Genomic DNA, 19,799 nt, shown 5'->3' with positions numbered 1-19,799 from the left:
TACTCTAAATAGGCCTTTCATTGTAGGTAGAACGCTTATTTAAAACTGTGTATTGACAAGACCTGTGTTGTTTTTCTTGGTGAGTGAAAACACACTCATAATGACTATCTGGTGGAAATAGATGATCTGGAACTAACTACAGGGTATTTGCAACCTAATTGGGAAGGAGAAAAAATATCCATTTCATGGAGAAGAACATCATCATTGCAGAATAAAATGAATAGGTGTGAAGTATTGGAGAGATTGGGATATGAATTACTCAAGGATTTTATCTTTTATTATTATTTTTAATTAGAGGCAATAAAAATGAATGAACTAAGCATCAGGACAGGGAATTTTAGGTTGATTTTTACACTGTTGATATTGAAAAAGTGATATGATCACTCTAGACCTTGATTTTCTCATTTGTAAAAGTAGGATATTATCATAAGATGTAATTAAGATCTCATTCATTCCAAGATTCAAGGAGAGAGCACAGCTCTGAGGAGAAAAGTAGGCTGTTATTTTCTTTAGGGTCTGGCTGGCTATTGTTTGAGACATAAAGTCTCCTTAGGTCATGCAAGTGGCAACTCAGAAAAGGAGAAGCCTCTTTTTTCAAAAATATAGCAGTATATGTCAGCTTTTTATTATCATAGATATAAAATAAAATAACTATAGATGAAAGGAGTCTGATATAATTAGTTGACAATGAATATTAAGAAGAGAGGCCACAGTTAGTTATGGCCTGGTGGCCTGCAAGATGTGTCTTGTCTTTGTTCCCAGAATAAGAAATATTAATATATCAGAAAGCAGGAATGGTTTAATAGGATTCTTGTCCTATTTGGATTCCACTGGGCCTGATTGGAGGTAGGATAGTTCTGGATAGGTAATGCTGATGGTTCTTAGATAAGGTCCCTTACCATTATCTGTACTCTGTCTCAGGGAGCCCCTAAAGGCTTTCTGACTTTTGTGCCAAATTGAGTTCATTTCTGTAAAGATCTTGAGCTGCCAGAGGTAGGAATATTATCTGAAAAGCCATGACTACTATCCATTGAGATCCCCCCGTGCTGCCACGTATTAGCCATAATAAGTATGTCTTATCTGTAGGCTTCATTGATTTGAACAAAACAGTATTTGTTAGAGCACCTCAATTAAGAAGGTATAAATGCTAAAAAAAGATTGCTGCACCTGTAGTTTTTCATGTTATTAGAAAACTATATTACTTTGAAAAACTCATTTTACTTGTCCTTTTAGAAATATGTAATAACACTTTCAGAATCAGTGTTTATTTGCATTTAAGAACCTCCAGATATATCCATGCTGTTTTTAGTGTAAAATCATCTAATTTCATTTTTAAATGAAATAATTATTATCTCATTATCTTTGATGCTTTCTCTCTCAAAACTTCATAGAAGACAATTGCAGTATTTTAAAATGTAAATAATTGTCCCCTTCATTTTATAACCTGTTTTCTCTGATGATATATGTATATGTGAAAAATTTAGGCATATACAACTTAAGACAACTTTTTATAACATGTCTGCTATTTAAGCAAAAGAAAAAAATTCATAAAATTATACAGCATATCAGTTGTTTTTAAATTTCCATATTCTCCTCATGCACTACAATGCTACCAGAAAATAGTGTATCTTATTGGCTAAAGTATTATCTCCCACTCATTATAATAAAAATATCAGCATATAGATTTTAATTACAGGCAATACACAGGTGCTGAGATACACTGTAGTCAAATTAAAAAGATAGATTTCAGTCTATAGCCATGGAAAAGCACAACAAAGCCAAGAGTTTCAAATCCTTAATCTGGAAGAGTCTGACATGGTGATAAAGAGGGAAAACTAGTATCACACTCTCTGAGTTCAAGTCTTGCCTCAGCCGTTTAGGAATCATAAAATCTTGGACAGATTAAAAAAAAAACACTTTAGTTGTCTCATTGAAAACTGGAGATACTAGTAGTACTCATCTCATACAATTTTCTTATCAGTTAAATTAGACTATACTTGTATGTTGCTTAGTACATCAAGTGTTCAATATGTGATCTAGTCCAAGCATTCTCAGTAGGGGTGATATCACCCCCAAGGGGACAAATATTCGTTCTTAGGGTTAAATAAAATATTGTACTTATTATATATAAAGCACAAATACACATACAGCACATATGCAGATATATAGCATATGTTTATTGTGAAAATATCATAAGGGAGGGAAAGACAATTAGGAAAAAAATGTTTACAAATATTACTGAGGGAGGAGATCATGAAACTTAGGTGAGAAACACTGTGTAGTCTAATATGTTTATTTTGTTGAAGCTCAGTTGCTAAGAGATTTGCCCAGTTCACAGGAATAGTAGTAGACTCTTAGTTTAATGGTTTTTAAATGAGAGTATTTTGTCAATTGGCTTGTCAAAATTATGCTCCATAAATTATTCACAAGAGTGACTCCCCAACCTGGTAATCAGAAAGATTTTTATAAAGTATAAATCCTTGTTGTACTCTCTGCTACCCTGTTCCCAATTTTAACCCAGTGCCTCTGACTTGGGTCTATGTTAGGTTCCATTGGTTTAGACAGGTTGGAAGCTACTGATTTAGAATACTGGCTGTGACATAATGAAGAGCTATACAAGTAGGACTTGTAATACATGAATGCAACTGGGAAGAAGGTGCTTTTGTTCAGTTTTGCAGTAAAGGGGTTATGCATTTCCTCACACAGAAGAATCAACTAGTCTATATTTTAAAAATTCCATGTACTCTTGTTCCTGCCACTTCTTGGGACCTAGTGAATCCCATGAGCCTTCCTTGGAAGTTGAATTAACTTGTTTAGTCTAAAATGATTTACAAATTTAAAGTAGCATATGCTAACAAGGACGTCAGTTACAATGAGGACTTCGTTATTCCATCCTTTAAAAAAAAGGCACATATTTATTTTAGAGACACAGAGTTCTTACTTGGACCTTGTCTGCTTTTTTTTTTTTTTTTTCGTCCCTTATAAAGAGGTTTAAGCTTTGGAGTTTGTAGTGTTGTTTTTGGAGGAGAATGTTATTTTTTATTTTTTATTTTTTTTTCTGAGACGCAGTCTTGCTCTGTCCCCCAGGCTGGAGTGCAGTGGCACTTTCTGGGCTCACTGCAAGCTCCGCCTCCCGGGTTCACGCCATTCTCCTGCCTCAGCCTCCTGAGTAGCTGGAACTACAGGCGCCCGCCACCACGCCCGGCTAATTTTTTTTGTATTTTTAGTAGAGACGGGGTTTCACCATGTTAGCCAGGATGGTCTCGATCTCCTGACCTCACGATCGCCAGCCTCGGCCTCCCAAAGTGCTGGGATTACAGGCTTGAGCCACAGCGCCCGGCCGGAGAATGTTATTTTAGAGAATGTGGATTTCTCCTTGCTATCATTATCACAGATTTCCATTCAGATACTTTTAGGTCAGGGTACCTACCTTCTGAAGGAACACAGGTGAAGGTCTGTCTTGCTTGATTCACCCCGTGGGCTAAAAGGGCATCTTGTGACCAGAAGTGAAGTCTGCGAGACCTAGCTCTGATTTTTCTCACCTCTTTCTTACCAGATCTTCCTGTTCCCTTTCTCTCCTCTCAGACATTCTTATCTCAACCGTGCTTTTGTATTTTTTTAAACATCCTTCTCCCTTCAAATTCTTGATCATTTGCCTTAGGACATTTTACTGTCACCTCTGGCCTTTCTTAATTGATAAGAAGAAAGAATTTGTGCTACTTACATTATAGTGACATTAGGTGCTTGATATGATTTGGCTGTGTCCCCACCCAAATTTTATCTTGAATTGTAGTTCCCATAATCCCCAAGTGTCATGGGAGGGAACTGGTGGGAGGTAATTGAACCATGAAGGTAGTTACCTCCATGCTATTCTCATGATAGTGAGTGAGTTATGAGATCTCATGGTTTTATAAGGGGCTTTTTCCCCTTTTTGCTCTGCATTTCTCATTGCTGCTACCAGGTGAAGGATGTGTTTGCTTCCCCTTCCACCATGATTATAAGTTTCCTGAGGCCTCCCCAGTCCTGCGAATCTGTGAGTCAATTAAACCTCTTTCCTTTATAAATTACCCACTCTTGAGTATTTCTTCACAGCAACATGAGAATGGACTAATACAAAAAACTGGTACTGCAGAGAGTGGGGCACTGCTGTAAAGATACCTGAAAATGTGGAAGTGACTTCAGAAGAGGTTGGAACAATTTGGAGGGCTCAGAAGAAGATAGGAATGTGTGGGAAAGTTTGGAACTTCCTAGAGGCTTAGAGGGCTCAGAAGACAGGAAAATGTAGGAAAGTTTGGAACTTTCTAGAGACTTGTTGAATGGCTTTGACCAAAATGCTAATAGTGATATGGACAATAAAGTCCAGGCTGAGGTGGTATCAGATGGAGATGAAGAGCTTGTTGGGAACTGGAGTAAAGGGCACTCTTGCTATGCAAAGGGACTGGTGGCATTTTGCCCCTGCCCTAGGAATCTGTGGAAGTTTGAACTTGAGGGAGATGATAAGAGAACCCCATTTTGGGGTTAGAAATTCAAGCTGGTTGCAGAAATTTGCATAAGTAACAGTGAGCCAAATGTTAGTCACCAAGACAATGGGGAAAATGTCTTCAGGGCATGTCAGAGACCTTTGTGGCAGCCCCTCCCATCACAGGCCTGGAGGCCTGGGAAGGAAAATGATTTTATAGACTGGATCCAGGGCACCCCTGCTCTGTAGCTAAAAGGGGCCAATGTACAGCTCAGGCTGTTGCTTCAGAGGGTGGAAGCTCCAAGCCTTGGTGGCGTGTGTGTGGTGTTGGTCCTTTTGGTGCACAGAAGTCAAGAATAAAGGTTGGGAACCTCCACCTAGATTTCAGAGGGTATATGAAAATACCTGGATGTCCAGGCAGAAGTTTTCTGCAGGGGTGAAACCCTCACAGAGAACTGCTAAGGCAGTGTGGAAGAGAAAAATATGGGATTGGAGCTCCCACACAGAGTCCCCACCAGGGCACTGCCTAGTGGAGCTGTGAGAGGAGGGCCACCATTCTCCAGATTCCAGAATTATAGATCCACCAACAGCTTGCACTACTTGGGACCTAGTGAATCCCATGAGCCTTCCTGTTCTCTGTACCTGGAAAAGCTGCAGACACTCAATGCCACCCTGTGAAGGCAGCCAGGAGGCAGGCTGTACCCTGCAAAGTCACAGGGGTCGAGTTGCCCAAGGCCATGAGAGCCCACCTCTTGCATCAGCATGACTTGGACATGAGACATGGAGTCAAAGGAGATCATTTTGGAGCTTTAAGATTTGACTGCCCCTGTGGATTTCAGACTTGCTTGGGGCCTGTAGCCCCTTCATTTTGGCCAATTTTTCCCATTTGGAATGGGTGTATTTACCCAATGCCTGTATCCCCATTGTAACTAACTTGCTTTTGATTTTACAGGGTTGTAGGTAGAAGGGACATGACTTGTCTCAGATGAGACTTTGGACTTGGACTTTTGGGTTAATGCTGGAATGAGTTAAGACTTTGAGGAACTTTTGGGAAGACATGGTTGCATTTTGAAATGTAAAGACATGGCTGGGTGCAGTGGCTCACACCTGTAATCCCAGCAGTTTGGGAGGCTGAAGCAGGCAGATCACCTGAGGTCAGGAGTTCGAGACCAGCCTGACCAACATGGAGAAAACACTGTCTCTACTAAAAATACAAAATTAGCCAGGTGTGGTGGCACATGCCTGTAATCCCAACTACTCTGGAGGCTGAGGCAGGAGAATCATTTGAACCCGGGAGGTGAAGGTTGCGGTGAGCTGAGATGGTGCCACTGCACTGCAGCCTGGGCAACAAGAGTGAAACTCCATCTCAAAAAAAAAAAAAAAAAAGAAAAAAAGAAAGAAAAGATAAAGAAAGAAAGAAATGTGAAGACATGAGATTTGGGAGGGGCCAGGGGCAGAATGATATGGTTTGGCTGTGTTCCCATCCAAATCTTAAATTTTATTTCCCATAGTTTCCAAATGTTATGGGAGGGACTCGGTGGGAGGTAATTGAGATTGTGAGGGTGGTTACCTCCATGCTGTTCTCATGACAGCGAGTGAGTTCTTATGAGATCTGATGTTTTTATAAGGGGCTTCCCCCCTACACTCTGCACTTCTCCTTGTTGCTGCCATGTGAAGAAGGGCATGTTTTCTTCCCGTTCTTCCACAATTGTAAGTTTCCTGAGGCCTCCCCAGCCCTGAACAACTGAGTTAATTATAACTCTTTTCTTTATAAATTACCCAGTCTCGGGTATTTCTTCACAGTAGCATGGGAATGGACTAATACAGGGCTTAATGAGGGGGTTCCTTCTAGGAGATGCTTTGTTAGATGATCTTGTCTTTGTACATCATAGAGTGTACTTACACAAATCTAGTTGGGACAGTCCACTCACAACTAGGCTATATAGTATGGCCTAATGCTCAAAGGCTACAAACCTGTACTGCATGTTACTGTGCTGAATAATGTAGGCAATTGTAACACAGTGGTAAGTATTTGTATATCTAAACATATCTAAACATAGAAAAGATACAGTAAAAATACAGTATAAAAGATTAAAACCTGGCACATCTGTGTAGGGCACTTACATGAATTGAGCTCATAGGAGTCAAAGTTGTTCTGGGTGAATCAATGAGTGAGTCCTGAGTGAATGTGAAGGCCTAGGATGTTACTGTACACTACTGTAGACTTTATAAACACTGCACACTTATGCTACACTGAGTTTATTTTTAAAACTTCTCTTTTCAATAATAAATTAATCTTAGCTTAATTTAACTTTTGTACTTCATAAACTTCTCAATTTTCTAAAACTTTTAACTCTTATTATTACACTTAGCTTAAAACAAAAACACCGTTGTTCAACTGTGCAACAATATTTTCTTTCATCTTACCCTTTCTGTAAGCTTTTTTCCATTTTTAATTTTTTTTAATTTTTTATTTTATACTTTTAAACTTTTCTGTTAAAAACTAAGACACAAACACACACATTAGCCTAGGCCTACATAGGGTAAGGGTCATCAATATCACTGCCTTCCACCTCCACATCTTGTCCCACTGGAAGATCTTTACGGGCAATAACACACATGGAGCTGCTATCTCCTCTGTTAACAATGCACATGTACCCTAGAACTTAAAGTATAAACAACAACAACAACAACACAATGCCTTCTTCTGGAATACCTCCTGAAGGACCTGCCTGAGGCTGTTTTACAGTTAATTATTTTGATAAGTAGAAGGAGTACACTCTAACAAAAAGTACAGTATAGTAAATGTACAAACCAGTAATACAATTGTTATCAAGTATTATATATTGTACATAATTGTATGTGCTGTACTTTTATATGACTAGCAGCACCACAGTTTTGTTCATACCAGCATCACTGCAAATGTAAATAATGCATTGCACTATGACATTAGGATGACTATGATGTCCTTAGGCAACAGGTGTTTTTCAGGTCCATTATAATCATATGGGACCACAGTTGTCTGTGCAGTCTGTCCTTGAGGTGAAGTGTCATTATGTGGCACATGACTGTATTTATAGGTAGTGGAGGGTGACCTTTGCACCCAGTTGCCACTCCTTCCCCAGTTTCAAAGCTACCTTAATGTTTTTTTTTTTTTTTTTTTTTTTGGTCATTCTTTGCCCTTTAAGCAAAACTTGAAGAGGAGGGGTGCTTATAGTAAACTCTTTAAATATTTTTAGGAATGGTCCTACAACTAAATGGCAAAATGAAAATAGTATAAACACATTTCATCCCCTCTCTCAAGCCTTTGGAAATAATCTTAAGTACCTTTTAGAATTACCACAAAAATACTCACCTAGCTTCTTTTACTTTAACAACACTTACCTTTCCTAAGGTTTAGCTTGTACTGGTGACATTTTTAAACCTATTTTTTTCTATTTTATCTCACTTCAAATATTTTTTGGAAGCAGACAATGATCACATTTTTTTCCTAATTAATTATTACTATAACAGCCTACTTTTCTATTATAATTTTTCTTGCAAATACAAAATCATTGTATAATGTAGTATTAAGGGATATGGATATTTAAGAAGACTGGAGTTTGTCACTTATTAGCCTTGTAATTTGAGACAAATAACTTACCTTCAGTTATCTCATGTGTAAAACAGAAATGATAATTGTACACACCTGAGTGGTTGTGATGAGTGAATAAGAAATCACATTAAAGCGATTAGCATAGCACCTAGAGCCAAGTGGGTTGTCAACCCCTATTAGCTATTAATACCAACATTAGTTAAATAGGCACTTGTGATCATTCCTGGGAAGACTTGCTTTCATTTAACTGTTGTCATAGTTTCTATGGAAAAGAAAATCAATTATAAGTTACAAAGTGCTGAGTGTGAAGAGGACTTTTGGACCTTTTGAAAGGTCCCCTTCCCTCACATTGCATATTTCTGCCCTTGAAATCTCTGGAGATGACTCTTTCATTTTACCTGCCTCTCTGCCTTTTTACTTTTTTCTTGACCACTTCCCCATCTCTCACTTACCTCCTTTCTCTTCTGTGTCATCAATAATGGTGCTTCTCACTTCATGAACTGTATAAGATGTCATTTAGATCAGCTGTTGTTTTCTGTCTTCTCCATGCCCTTCTTTTATCTCTGAGCCAAAAGTCTGAGAAATAATCAGAAAATTAGTTTCAAAAGGGGGACAGAGGAGAGAACATACGATAATAGAAACAGATGAGTATATGGCTGAAGGCTACTATATTTTTTCCTTAATTATGTAATTGGTGGCTATTGACTTTGATTTCTTTCTAAAATTATACATGTACTTCACTTGTTTTGCCTTTATTTTTCTCCTGAAGAGTGTTTTTCTGTCTTTGCCTATAGTGCTGTTACTCTTTATCATTAGGAAAATCACTAGTTGATATTCCTTTTCTAATTGGCTATATGAAATGAATGAAATTCAGAAAACTTTTTGACATGTGGCCAAATTTTACATAATTATTTCTAATTGCAGGAATTATTTTTATATGTTAAATCTGCTGTACATATACACACATCTTCCTGCCAAATTGTATTGCATGGTACTTTGCCAAGAGAGTCACAATATGGCTAAAATTAAGCTTTATTAGGTATAATAGGATGAGATGTGATTTAATTCTTTAAGCTGCCTATAAGTGCTAGGAGACAGATTTTATTCTATTTACTAAGTTAAAAGACTGATTCATTATTTTGCAAATCCCAGTGGCAACAGTCAGCTGAAACAATGCTTGATGCTTCTTGAAGGGAAATGGCTTTATGGTTAAAATTGTAAAATTATTTATCTTTCGCCTTCCACCATTTGACTCCTTCAGTCTGCAGAAGAGGCCTATTTTAGCGGTAGGTAGATTGAGTTTCTGCCAAGTCAGTGTACTCCCTAAATGAATATATCAGGGGCAATATTGTTTCTCAACAATCATTTAGAAAGTAGCATTTTTACATAAGTAGGCTCTTTCATTAGTTTCAAATTAAATTTGAGCAATTGCTGCTGCTTTTCTGGTTGTTTCTTGAAAAGCCCATGGAATTAGGGAGTTCTGAGTCTTTGAGCATTTCCTTTCGGGTTTACAGTGCCTTCATTTGATTTGGAAAACTGAAATGACTATAACTTCTTTATCTAACTTCTTTGAGGAGGCTGATGTTATATTCTGGAAATCAAAATCGTATTTAAAATTAACTGAAGATAGAATGTTTTATTTATAGAGTTACTTAGGTACCCCTAAGGTAGAAAGCAGGCAAAATAATTTAGGTTTTGTGGGTTCCTAGGAAGTAATAGTAGCTTTATTTTCTTTTAATCTCTACCTTTTTGAAAATGCTGGGGAAAAAAATTAGTGTCTTGTAACGAATTCCTCTACCATCTGTAAGATACTTCTTTTTGTCCTAAAGGAAAGATGAACTCCATTATGCCTTGGCAGAATTACCTCAAATACTTTCTGAATTTTCAAAGACTGACTTGATTTTTCATCCAGTAATAGATATATTTAAAAATAAGAAAGCGCCAATGACTCTTATAGTACCTCTTTTTACTTTAAGCAAATATAACTTCTTATATTTAAACTAAAGAGGGATACATGGTTATTAATTATAGTTAATTAAATACTATTATGCGATTCTATTTTAATTTCTTTTTGAGGAGTTCAAATGCACTGAAATTTAAATCTTAGAAAATGGCTATCAATAGGGGTGGGAAAATGCGTACTCATTGATTCTTTAGCATTTTATTTCTCGGTTAATTCAAATTAGTTTGGAGTACAGTTTGATTTAATTTCAAAGAATGATGCTCATTTTTCTTTACAATGGCAGTCACATACTAATGATCACAACAGGCATTTTTTTCTCTTAATTGCAATTCATTTTGAATGAATTCGTATGCTTATCTGAATTCACTGTGTCATTAATGAAAATCATGAACTTTGTTCATTTCTAGAATTAAGAACAGTTTTTTTTTTCTTAACATTAAACATATCCCCTACCCAGCATATTTTTCCTCCTCTTACTTAACATTCTGTTCATGGAGGAATTCATTATTTAAGGTGACTTTGCAATCATTAGTAGCAGACTTTAACATTTCTTGTGAGACAGGTCAATTTAATAATTTCATATTGCAAATGAAAAATTCTAGGTTAGACACCACCAAAATATTCAAAATATTAATGACTATTGCATATGTGCAATCACTTACAATACTGTAATATTTTCCTTAGTATTTAGAAAGATGCTGCTAGGCAGTGATCCAGATTTGCCTGAGTTATATGTTATTTTGACTCTTTAACATTTTGTGACCATGAAGAGTCTCTGTGGGGATTAACATTGCTGTCTACCAAACCCAAATAGCCTATAAGACCTTGGATAATTGCTTATCTAGTCTGGCAGTTGGTCAGTGTAGGAATGGCAGAAGGCTCCAAGGTGACATGGTCTAAGAGGCAGCTGGAGGAGATGGGATAACACAGACCTGCTCGTAGGGGCTCATTGCATGAAGAGAAGACAGAGATAATTAATAGAAATAAATTTGTTTCAGGCAGTAGTTTCAGAGAAAGGAGTGCAGGTGAATAGAAAAGCAGCAGTTCTTACTACAAACATCATGGCTGGAGTTTGGCCAAAGAGAACTGAAGACTCAGTAGACAGTAAATTGCATAGATCGCCCAACTTTAGGTGACCCAGGAAATGCCTTCACCCCACCCACTTCCTGGGATAAATTTATTTCAACATGAACAGTCACAAATTTTTAAAAAGTATCATAGTCATTTGAACTGGAGCAAATTTTGGTCTCACTGCCTCCTTGATGGGGACCATTTGGGAAAAGACTGGAGTTTTGCAGTAGCAATGAAGGAGGGGAAGGATTTGGATTTTATTTAAAGGTATAAAAGGTTTAAAGTGTTAAATTTATGTAAAGATTCTTGGATCTGTCATGTCACGTGTTGCCTCCAGTTCTGGTCAATGTGATTCATAAACAAAATATCCTTGGTAGAAATGACCACATCTACGCTGTCTGATGTTCTCATTCTATGGAAGGAAAACCAAGAAGGATAGACAGAGATGAGTTGGCCACTTGAGTAGAGGCTTAGATCTTGCTTTGCTCTGTGCTTGCTGAATGAACTTGGAGAAACCACCCAAAGTCTTGGGAGCTTAGTTTTTCAGTAAAATTGATGAATTAAACTAAATCAGCTCTAAAGCTCCCTCTAGCTCCTAAAGTCCTGTTGACTGTTGGAGCATAGAAATATCCTGGTTTTTACTCTTCTCTGAAGATGTGACTTGCTAAGTGGTCTGAAGCTGGTAAGTTCTTTGTGACTTACTCATGATTTATTTCTAGAACAAATTTAGCCTGGGGTGGGCGTAGTGGGTCTGTGATAGAGACAGGCTGACCCAAGCACATTGATTCAGTGTCTAAATGAAGCATCTTAGACTTGTCACCAGACACTGGAATAATTTATTGATATGGATTAAGATTCACTGTCCATCAAAACAGCAGGTGCTGAAGAGACGTGACTACTTTGATAAATGGTCTCTCTCCTATCTCTGGTCCTCCAATATGTCACTTAGTAGTCCCTGGGGAAATCCCTCCCTGTTCTTTTCCAGCAAACCATGTCCTTCTCTAATTTCAAATCTGAGGGTACCATTAGTTCTAATGTTCAACAGTCAACTAATTGACAGTTAAGTATTTATCAAAGGGGACTCAGGGGACTTAACCTCACAACACCCGTAATCCTCAACAGACCTCCAAAAATAAACCACATAAGCATAATATCTGTGTAGACACAGTGTCCTTGACAAACGCAGCTTCAGAACATATTTCTCAGGCTTTTTCCACCTGCACTGCCAACCATAAGCCCTTCCTGCACAGACATGCTGGGAGCTTCAGATACACTGTAGGGTTTGCCTACTGTGTGCCTGAGAGTTGCTCCAGTTGATTGAGTACTTTCAACTGCAGGGCCCAACATCAAGTATAGAGGTTGTGGCAGCAGCTGTCAGCTGGGTCTTGGGGCTGAGGGGCTTAGAGTATCTTCTTAGTAATGAGAGAGATGGTCATGGCAAGGAAAAGAGGGCAGTAATACAGCTTTCCAGTCTTATTAGGATTCATGGACCCATATACAATTATTATCAATTCTTGATGTAATATGGACTCCATGAAGACAGAAACCTGGTATGTTTTACTCACCATTGTGGCTTCAGCAGCTAACACAGTGTTAATAAATGGTGTGATGCAGGTCCACTGTGCACTGGTTATCAACTTATCTGAGTCCAGTGGGAGAGAATACACTCATATGCAACAAGTTATATGAAGCAGATTTATTACTCACAGATAGGCAGCAAGGGACAACAGACGCCTACGATTCATTGTGAGCTGGTGCCCCATGGTACAGAAAGCTGTCCATGGTGGATGGGGTCTCCACTGTGCATATCCCACTTGCACTGCAGATGAGGGACCCTGAAAAGTGGCCCATCTTGGCTTTTATACCTTGGAAGAAACCTGACATGCTGAGCTGAAAATGTTGAAGGACATCTTGTTCTTATGGGAGACTGGAGCACAGCCGGGGCTGTTTTGGCTAGCTTCCCCCTTATCTCTCTGGATGTTGCATTTTCAGCTCATTCTACAGTTATTTTTGGGAGCTACACACAACAAAGAGGGAAAACTGTATCAGTCCAAGGCCACCCAGAGAAGTGTCCTATACATGGAAGGTACTTAGTATAGGTTGAATGACAAATACCGAGGTCATATAGGGCTGTAGTTAAGAAGACAAACTCAGACCCAGATGCCTAGATCCCAATCCCAGGTCCACTGCTCACTAGCTGGGAATGTGAATAAGTGAACATTTCTGTGCCTCTTTAAATATTGTCTCTATTTTAAAACTAGAGATAATAATGACAACATATATCTCAAAGGGAAGTTATACAGATTAAATGAATTAATGTTGATAAGAGAGTTATAACTAGTGCCTGCCATGCATTATAAATGCTTACTAAACATCAGCTTACATGGCCCACTTTCTTTTCCATCATTACCAAGGTTTTGTTTTTGGAACTAAAGTTTGAGTTTGCGAGAACACATGCTAACATATATGAGACCAGATTTAAATACACTTTTGCCTTAAGCCATCCGGCTATGCAGCTTTCTACTTATACAATGCTCTGGCACATCTCTTTCACCAACTCTGTTAATATACTGCTTGATTTACCCTTTTAGACTGAGAGCTCCTTGTAACCAGACACCACTCAAGAGTGGCTGATTTAGATGGATGCTCGGTGGTTTGAAATGAATGCATGATTTACTCAACGAATGACTGTCTTGTGTGTGTCTTGATTTCCTCAACCCTGCGGAGGAATCACAAACCTCTTCCCCATCTCTTGGGTTCCCCTTTACACACAGTTCATCAGTCTCATCTGTGCATCCCCAGTTCTGGTCACTTCAGCTTCCCATCCTATTGTTCCCATTTCAAGCACCATCTTTGTCTGATTGCCACCTCTCCTCAGCCTCCCTGGGCAATCCCTTTACATTCCCCTAATACCTGTTCTCTCTTCCTTTCTCTGTCCCCTCCACATGGCTTGCAAACTGTAACATTTACATTGGCAATCTTGTTTTGTACTTGCCCTTTATTTTAAGTCATAGCAAATCCTTTTGGTAAACTGGAAAAGGATTAATTGCAAATAAAACATTATTATTTTATTTCACATCCTCTCTTTTCCTTTCACCCTCATAAGCAGCTCAAGGGCTGCCTCATTGTTCATTAGAAATACTTTTTGCCCATGGGTTGCAACTTTGTCATGATAGTATTTTTTTATTTTGCTGCTATTTTGGTGTTCGAAGTTCTGCTGGTCAGTGCTGAAATTTATTTTCACTCTTACCAGATTTGACTCTTACACATGTGTTAAGGGTAAGACAGAAAGTAGATGGTGTGATTTACAACTCACTCCTCTCACCGCAGTGTCCACCTTGGAAGCATTTCTAGTGTGCTCAACTGAATAGAAATGATATACCAGAAATATTTAGACAATAGTACAAACTAGTGTGTAAAATAACATTTTTGGAACTTTAACCATTTGTTTAAAAAAACTAGATTGCCTCAAAGTCTTCCTAGTTTAGGGTCTCTCTGTGCAAGAGTAAAATTACTTAATGCGTTTTTCTGTTCCTTTAAAGTGTCATCTCCAAGTATTACTATCCTAGCTCCTATAAAATTACAATCTTCACAAGGATTGGGATCTTGTCTTCTCCTTCTTCTGTGTATTCTCATGGTGCCTAGAAAGAGTCTCCTGGCCAGGCATGGTGGCTCATGTGTGTAATCCCAGCACTTTGGGAGGCTGATGGAGGCAGATTGCTTGAGCCCAGAAGTTTCAGAACAGCCTAGGGAACATAGGGAGACCTTCTCTCTACAAAAAGCAATAGAAAAAATTAGCCGAGCATGGTGACATTGCACCAGTGGTCCCAGCTAGTCAGGAGGCTGAGGTAGGAAGATCAATTAAGTTGATGCTACAGTGAGCTATGATGGTACCACTGCACTCCAGCCCGGGTGACAGGGTGAGACCCTGTCTCAAAAAAAAAAATTAATTAATTAATTAAATTAAAAAGAGCAAAAAATAAAAAGAAAAAAAATAAAGCATCTGCATACAGAGGGCACATGGCGAACACTGTTGTTGGAAAGGTGGTTGCTGTGACCTGAAGTGACCTCCATGTGGCCCCATTCTGGGTGCAGGTGCACAGCAGGAAGAGACAGAAGCTACTAGTCATTTTCCAAGAGGACATTTGGGCCTCTCTGTAGCCTCACAAATGAAACTGATTTCCAAGGGCCAGTTCTGCAGTCACAGATTCTGAATTTTCTTCTTATCCTAAGAACCATTTTTCTTGTGTGTCTTTGCCAGCTCCCCCGCTCAGGGGAGTCGCAGCAGTAGATTGGTTATGTTAAACACTCCACCTCAGGGCTTCGATCTGGATTTTTTTCACAGTGACCTAGTCATTTATATAGTTGAGATAGACTCATCTTGAAACTTCACAAACCCATTTAATTTTTTAAAAAGTCACGATTCTAGATAATTTGTATCTATGATATTTCCAATTCTCTCTTAGATTCCCAGGGAATACCCTGCAAAGCAGGAATTTCAAGTGCATGCACTTTGCCTCTGTCTTCTTTGCCTTTTCTCAACCAAAATACTAATCATATGAAGCTAAACAACACATATTAGAAAGTGTTGATGTTTTCTTTGCATATGTTCTTTTTAACTATAAAGTTTTATTTGCAAGACAGTCATGCAAATAAAGGCAGAAGCAATGCTAAGGATGTCCAGAGAGTGTGACATAGTCTATTATCTTTTTGTCCCTCAGTCTCTAGACCTGTGGAAAAGACATTATGTGTGGGACCCGCCCCGTTGCCCTCTCAGCTCTGCAATATCCCTTGCTCTACGGACTGCATAGTATCTTCCTGGTCAGCCTGGGGCCTGTGCATCCATGAAAACTGCCATGATCCTCAGGGGAAAAAAGGTGAGTGCCTTGTTTGCATGCGCTTCATTTGCTGCCAGCGTACAAACATTTATTCTGGTAGCTAAGTCACTGATTAACCCTGCTTAAGACAATATTTGTCTGTAAAATTTAGATAACCAGCTCAAGCCTAACAGTATTCAGTTTTAGGGAGGCGACTGGGACATTTCTGTGGAGTGCAAAATCTCACCTTGATTGACCTTCAGTTAGACTCATAGCCGACTACTGCTGTATTTGGTATAACTTCATCTTTTGTTTTGTTTTGTTTTCCAAGATGAGGTCTTGCTCTGTCACCCAGGCTGGAGTCCAATGGCACGATCTTGGCTCACTGCAATCTCTGCCTCCTGGGTTCAAACAATTCTGACTCAGCCTCCCAAGTAGCTGGGATTACAAGTGCTTGCCACCAAGCCCTGCTAATTTTTGTATTTTTAGTAGAGATGGGGTTTCACCATGTTTTCCAGGCTGGTCTCGAACTCCTGACCTCGTGATCTGCCCGTGTCAGTCTTCCAAAGTGCTGGGATTACAGGCGTGAGCCACCGTGCCTGGCCACTTCATGTTTTTTATATATAATGGTTATATGGGGGAAATTGGACATGATTTCCACACTCACATCTGAAAAGAACTGTTTTGCAAATCTATATATTTCTTTTTAGATTTCCACATCTAAAATTTGATGTTATATTTTAGATTTTTGCAAGGGTCATTATGTGTATTGTTTAGTTTCTGATATTGATCTTGGGCTTAAGGAAAAATCTTCAACCTTTATATTCCTGTTGATTTTTGTAGGCCTCTATGGTCTAGTTTTCTTCAGTTTGTAATCAAAATACACATCTTCATCTTCAAAAGTTCATTCCTAGTGATGTCTTGCCCTCTCTTTCATTGACCCTTTAGTTTGTATTGATACTGTGTTCCCTTAAATGACAGTACTAAAAAAAATATTTCCTTTACCAAGAGAAATGAGATCCAAGGACATTCCAGAAATTAGGTTCTAGTTATTACATGCAAAGCAAGAATCCGTGGCCAAACACTTGATGCTAGCATGCTTGTGTACCTAGCACCCTGCTCACTGCTTACTGCTACATTCACTTGAAAACCCACATTTCAGTAATTCCCAAAGTGCTCATATACACACATGTGCACACCCAGACTCACTTTCCCCTGTTCCTGGGCTTTTCCTTTCATTCTGACTCTTGTTCTAAGGTAGAAAGGAAGATGTATATTGGCTTTCAGGCAGGAAGAAGCTAACTTTCATTCTTTTATCAAACCATAGAAATCTGGATCTCAAAGAAGCCTGGAGAGGGCCTTGGGCAATTCTCTTATTTGAGATGTAACCAGAATATCCCCCACGCCTCTGCAGCTTGTGGACACAAATAAGTTTCCATTTATACTAATACCTATAGTTTGCAGTCTTATGATCTACACATATATAGTCAGTTGTATGTAGTTGTATACGAGATTCCTCAGGGCGATTTACATATTTTTAGAACAGTCATCTTATGTTTAGCCTGTGCTGCTCCTGTTTAGGTCAATGTTCAGAAAATCATGTGAGGTTGGACCAAGGCTCCTCCAGTCACTGTGGCTGTAACATCACTTTGCTGCATGAAGTGCTGCCTTCATCTGCTTTCAAAGCTGTGGAACCACATCACACCAAGTAGATCTGGGAGACTCTTGGTTATATTACTTGGGAGACTAATGGTTATAGGTGACAGAAACCCAATTGATAACCAACTTAAGTCAAAAGAAGAGACTGATTTGAGCTCATGTAGCTGAAATGAGAAGAGAGGATAGGGCTGCATCCAAGAGTATAAACAGGCCAATGGGTCTCCATCTTGTTTTCTAATTCTCTCTTTACCTTTACATTTCTCTCTCTCTCCATCTCTTGTGTCTGCTTTTCTCTATATTAGGTTCAATTTAAGGTAGTACATAAAGCAGAAAGAAATGTCTTTTCCATTGGTCCCAAGAAGAGTCCTGGAATTGAATCTCACTGACTGTTTTATGTCATGTCCTCATTCCTGAACCAACTACTCTGACTGGAGGATGTGGGGTTTACATGTTCAAATCCTGGACATGTGGCCACCACTGGGATCAGGAGAGGCACAGTTTCCTTCAGACTTCACAGACAGAGAATGGGGAGATGTGACTCCCTCAGAAAAAAATGACGTACTGGTACTGCAGGCAGGTAGAAGCAGTTCTGAGGGTCAGATTTTATAGGTGTTTATTAAATAGATGTTTACTAAATGCTTTCTCCCCTTCATTCTGGGCCATGGATTCTCTATGGCAATTCAGAGAATGCTTTTGCCTGCTTTCTTTTTCTTTCCTTTCTTTCCTTTCTTTCCTTCCTTCCTCCCTCCCTCCCTCCCTCCCTCCCTCCTCCTTCCCTTCCTTCCTTCCTTTCTCCCTTCCTTCCTTCCTTCCTCCCTTTCCCTTTCCCTTTCCCTCTCCCCTTCTTTTGAGTTTCACTCTTGTTGCCCAGGCTGGAGCGCAATGGCGTGATCTTGGCTCACCATAACCTCTGCCTCCTGGGTTCAAGCAATTCTCCTGCCTCAGCCTCCTGAGTAGCTGTGATTGCAGGCATGTGCCACCATGTCTGGCTAATTTTTGTATTTTTAGTAGAGATGGGGTTTCTCCATGTTGATCAGGCTGATTGCCCTAATTCTGTGTTGCGTTTTTTTGTCACTTGAGCTCCTATTTTCACAAAACTCCTGTTAAAAACTGGCTCCTTGAACTTTCAGTTTTGTTTTTCCGGATAATTCAGAACTGACCCATGGAACTTCAGACCCCCTCCCTTGGCCCCATTCTGCCAAGTAACTTCTTTTGCCAAACTTTATCCTCATTGGCCTCTATTTCTCTATAGTAAAAGTCAACCTGTGCAGATATACCCTGGTCTGTCATTCATAAGACACCACCTGCTGTAGGTTGAATGGCATGCCCCCAGAAAGATGTGTTCAAATCCCAACCCCTGGTACATATGAATAGGATGTTATTTGGAAATAGGATTATTTCAGAAGTAATGAAGTTAAGATTAGGTCATACTAGATTAAGGTAGGCTCTGTTCCAGTGACTGGTGTTCTTGCAAGAAGAGGAAAATTTGGGCATAGTGACATACACGTAGAGGAGAGTGCCATGTGAGGACATTGAGACACAGAAGAGGAGAGGCCACATGAAGATGGAGGCAGACATTGGGAGTAATGTGTTCTAAGCCAAGGAGCACAGTGGAGAACCACAAGCACCAGAAGCTAGGAGAGAGGCATGGCACGGATTCTTCTATAAAGCCTCCAGAGGGAGAATGTGGAGCATAGCCCTGCTGACACCTTGATTTCAGGCTTCCAGCCTGCAGAACTGTGAGACGATACATTTCTATTGATTTAAGCTACCCAGTTTCCAGTACTTAGTTATGGCAGCTCTAGAAACTAATACACTGCCCAGCTTTGAATCAGCGTTTAGGCTCAACAAGGATACAGCACTTCACAAAATGCAACACCAAAGTGTCAAGAAGTAAGGTAATTTGTCTAAAGTCCCGTGGTGATTTAACGATGGCCATGTTGGCAGTAAGGATCTGTTTTCCTGTCTCTTTAGTCCAGTGTCCCTCCAAACCCTAAGCTTCCTTAGTTGATTTTCTCCATCAGCCTAAAGAAGTTTGGATCAAGGTACAAGGTCAGTTCTGAGAAGAGAAGCCATCTGCCCATCACGCACCACATTAATCAGTGTGAGCCATTATGCCTGAGAGCAAATCATTGAGCAGATGCAGGAGACAAGGTATGGGGCATGGGATGTATCTAGTGCCAGTACGTTGTCATTGGATGAAGTGGGAAAAGAGACTGCAGTTGTGGGAGGGCG

General features: G+C 39.4%; 1 protein-coding gene across 1 annotated transcript in view; it reads left to right on the top strand.

Annotated features, from left to right (window-relative positions):
* The window catches only part of THSD7B (thrombospondin type 1 domain containing 7B), a 904,397-nt gene that overhangs the window by 383,301 nt on the left and 501,297 nt on the right, over window positions 1-19,799 (top strand). Inside the window, exon 6 of the mRNA XM_030801337.1 lies at window positions 15,810-15,965. Coding sequence (XP_030657197.1) covers window positions 15,810-15,965 — 156 coding nt within the window. The remainder of the gene's footprint in view (window positions 1-15,809; window positions 15,966-19,799) is intronic.

The sequence above is a fragment of the Nomascus leucogenys genome, chromosome 20 (genome assembly GCF_006542625.1).
Source record: "Nomascus leucogenys isolate Asia chromosome 20, Asia_NLE_v1, whole genome shotgun sequence".
Taxonomy (NCBI): domain Eukaryota; kingdom Metazoa; phylum Chordata; class Mammalia; order Primates; family Hylobatidae; genus Nomascus; species Nomascus leucogenys.
The sequence above is the reverse complement of the archived record's forward strand: the minus strand, read 5'-3'. Positions and strand labels throughout refer to the sequence as shown.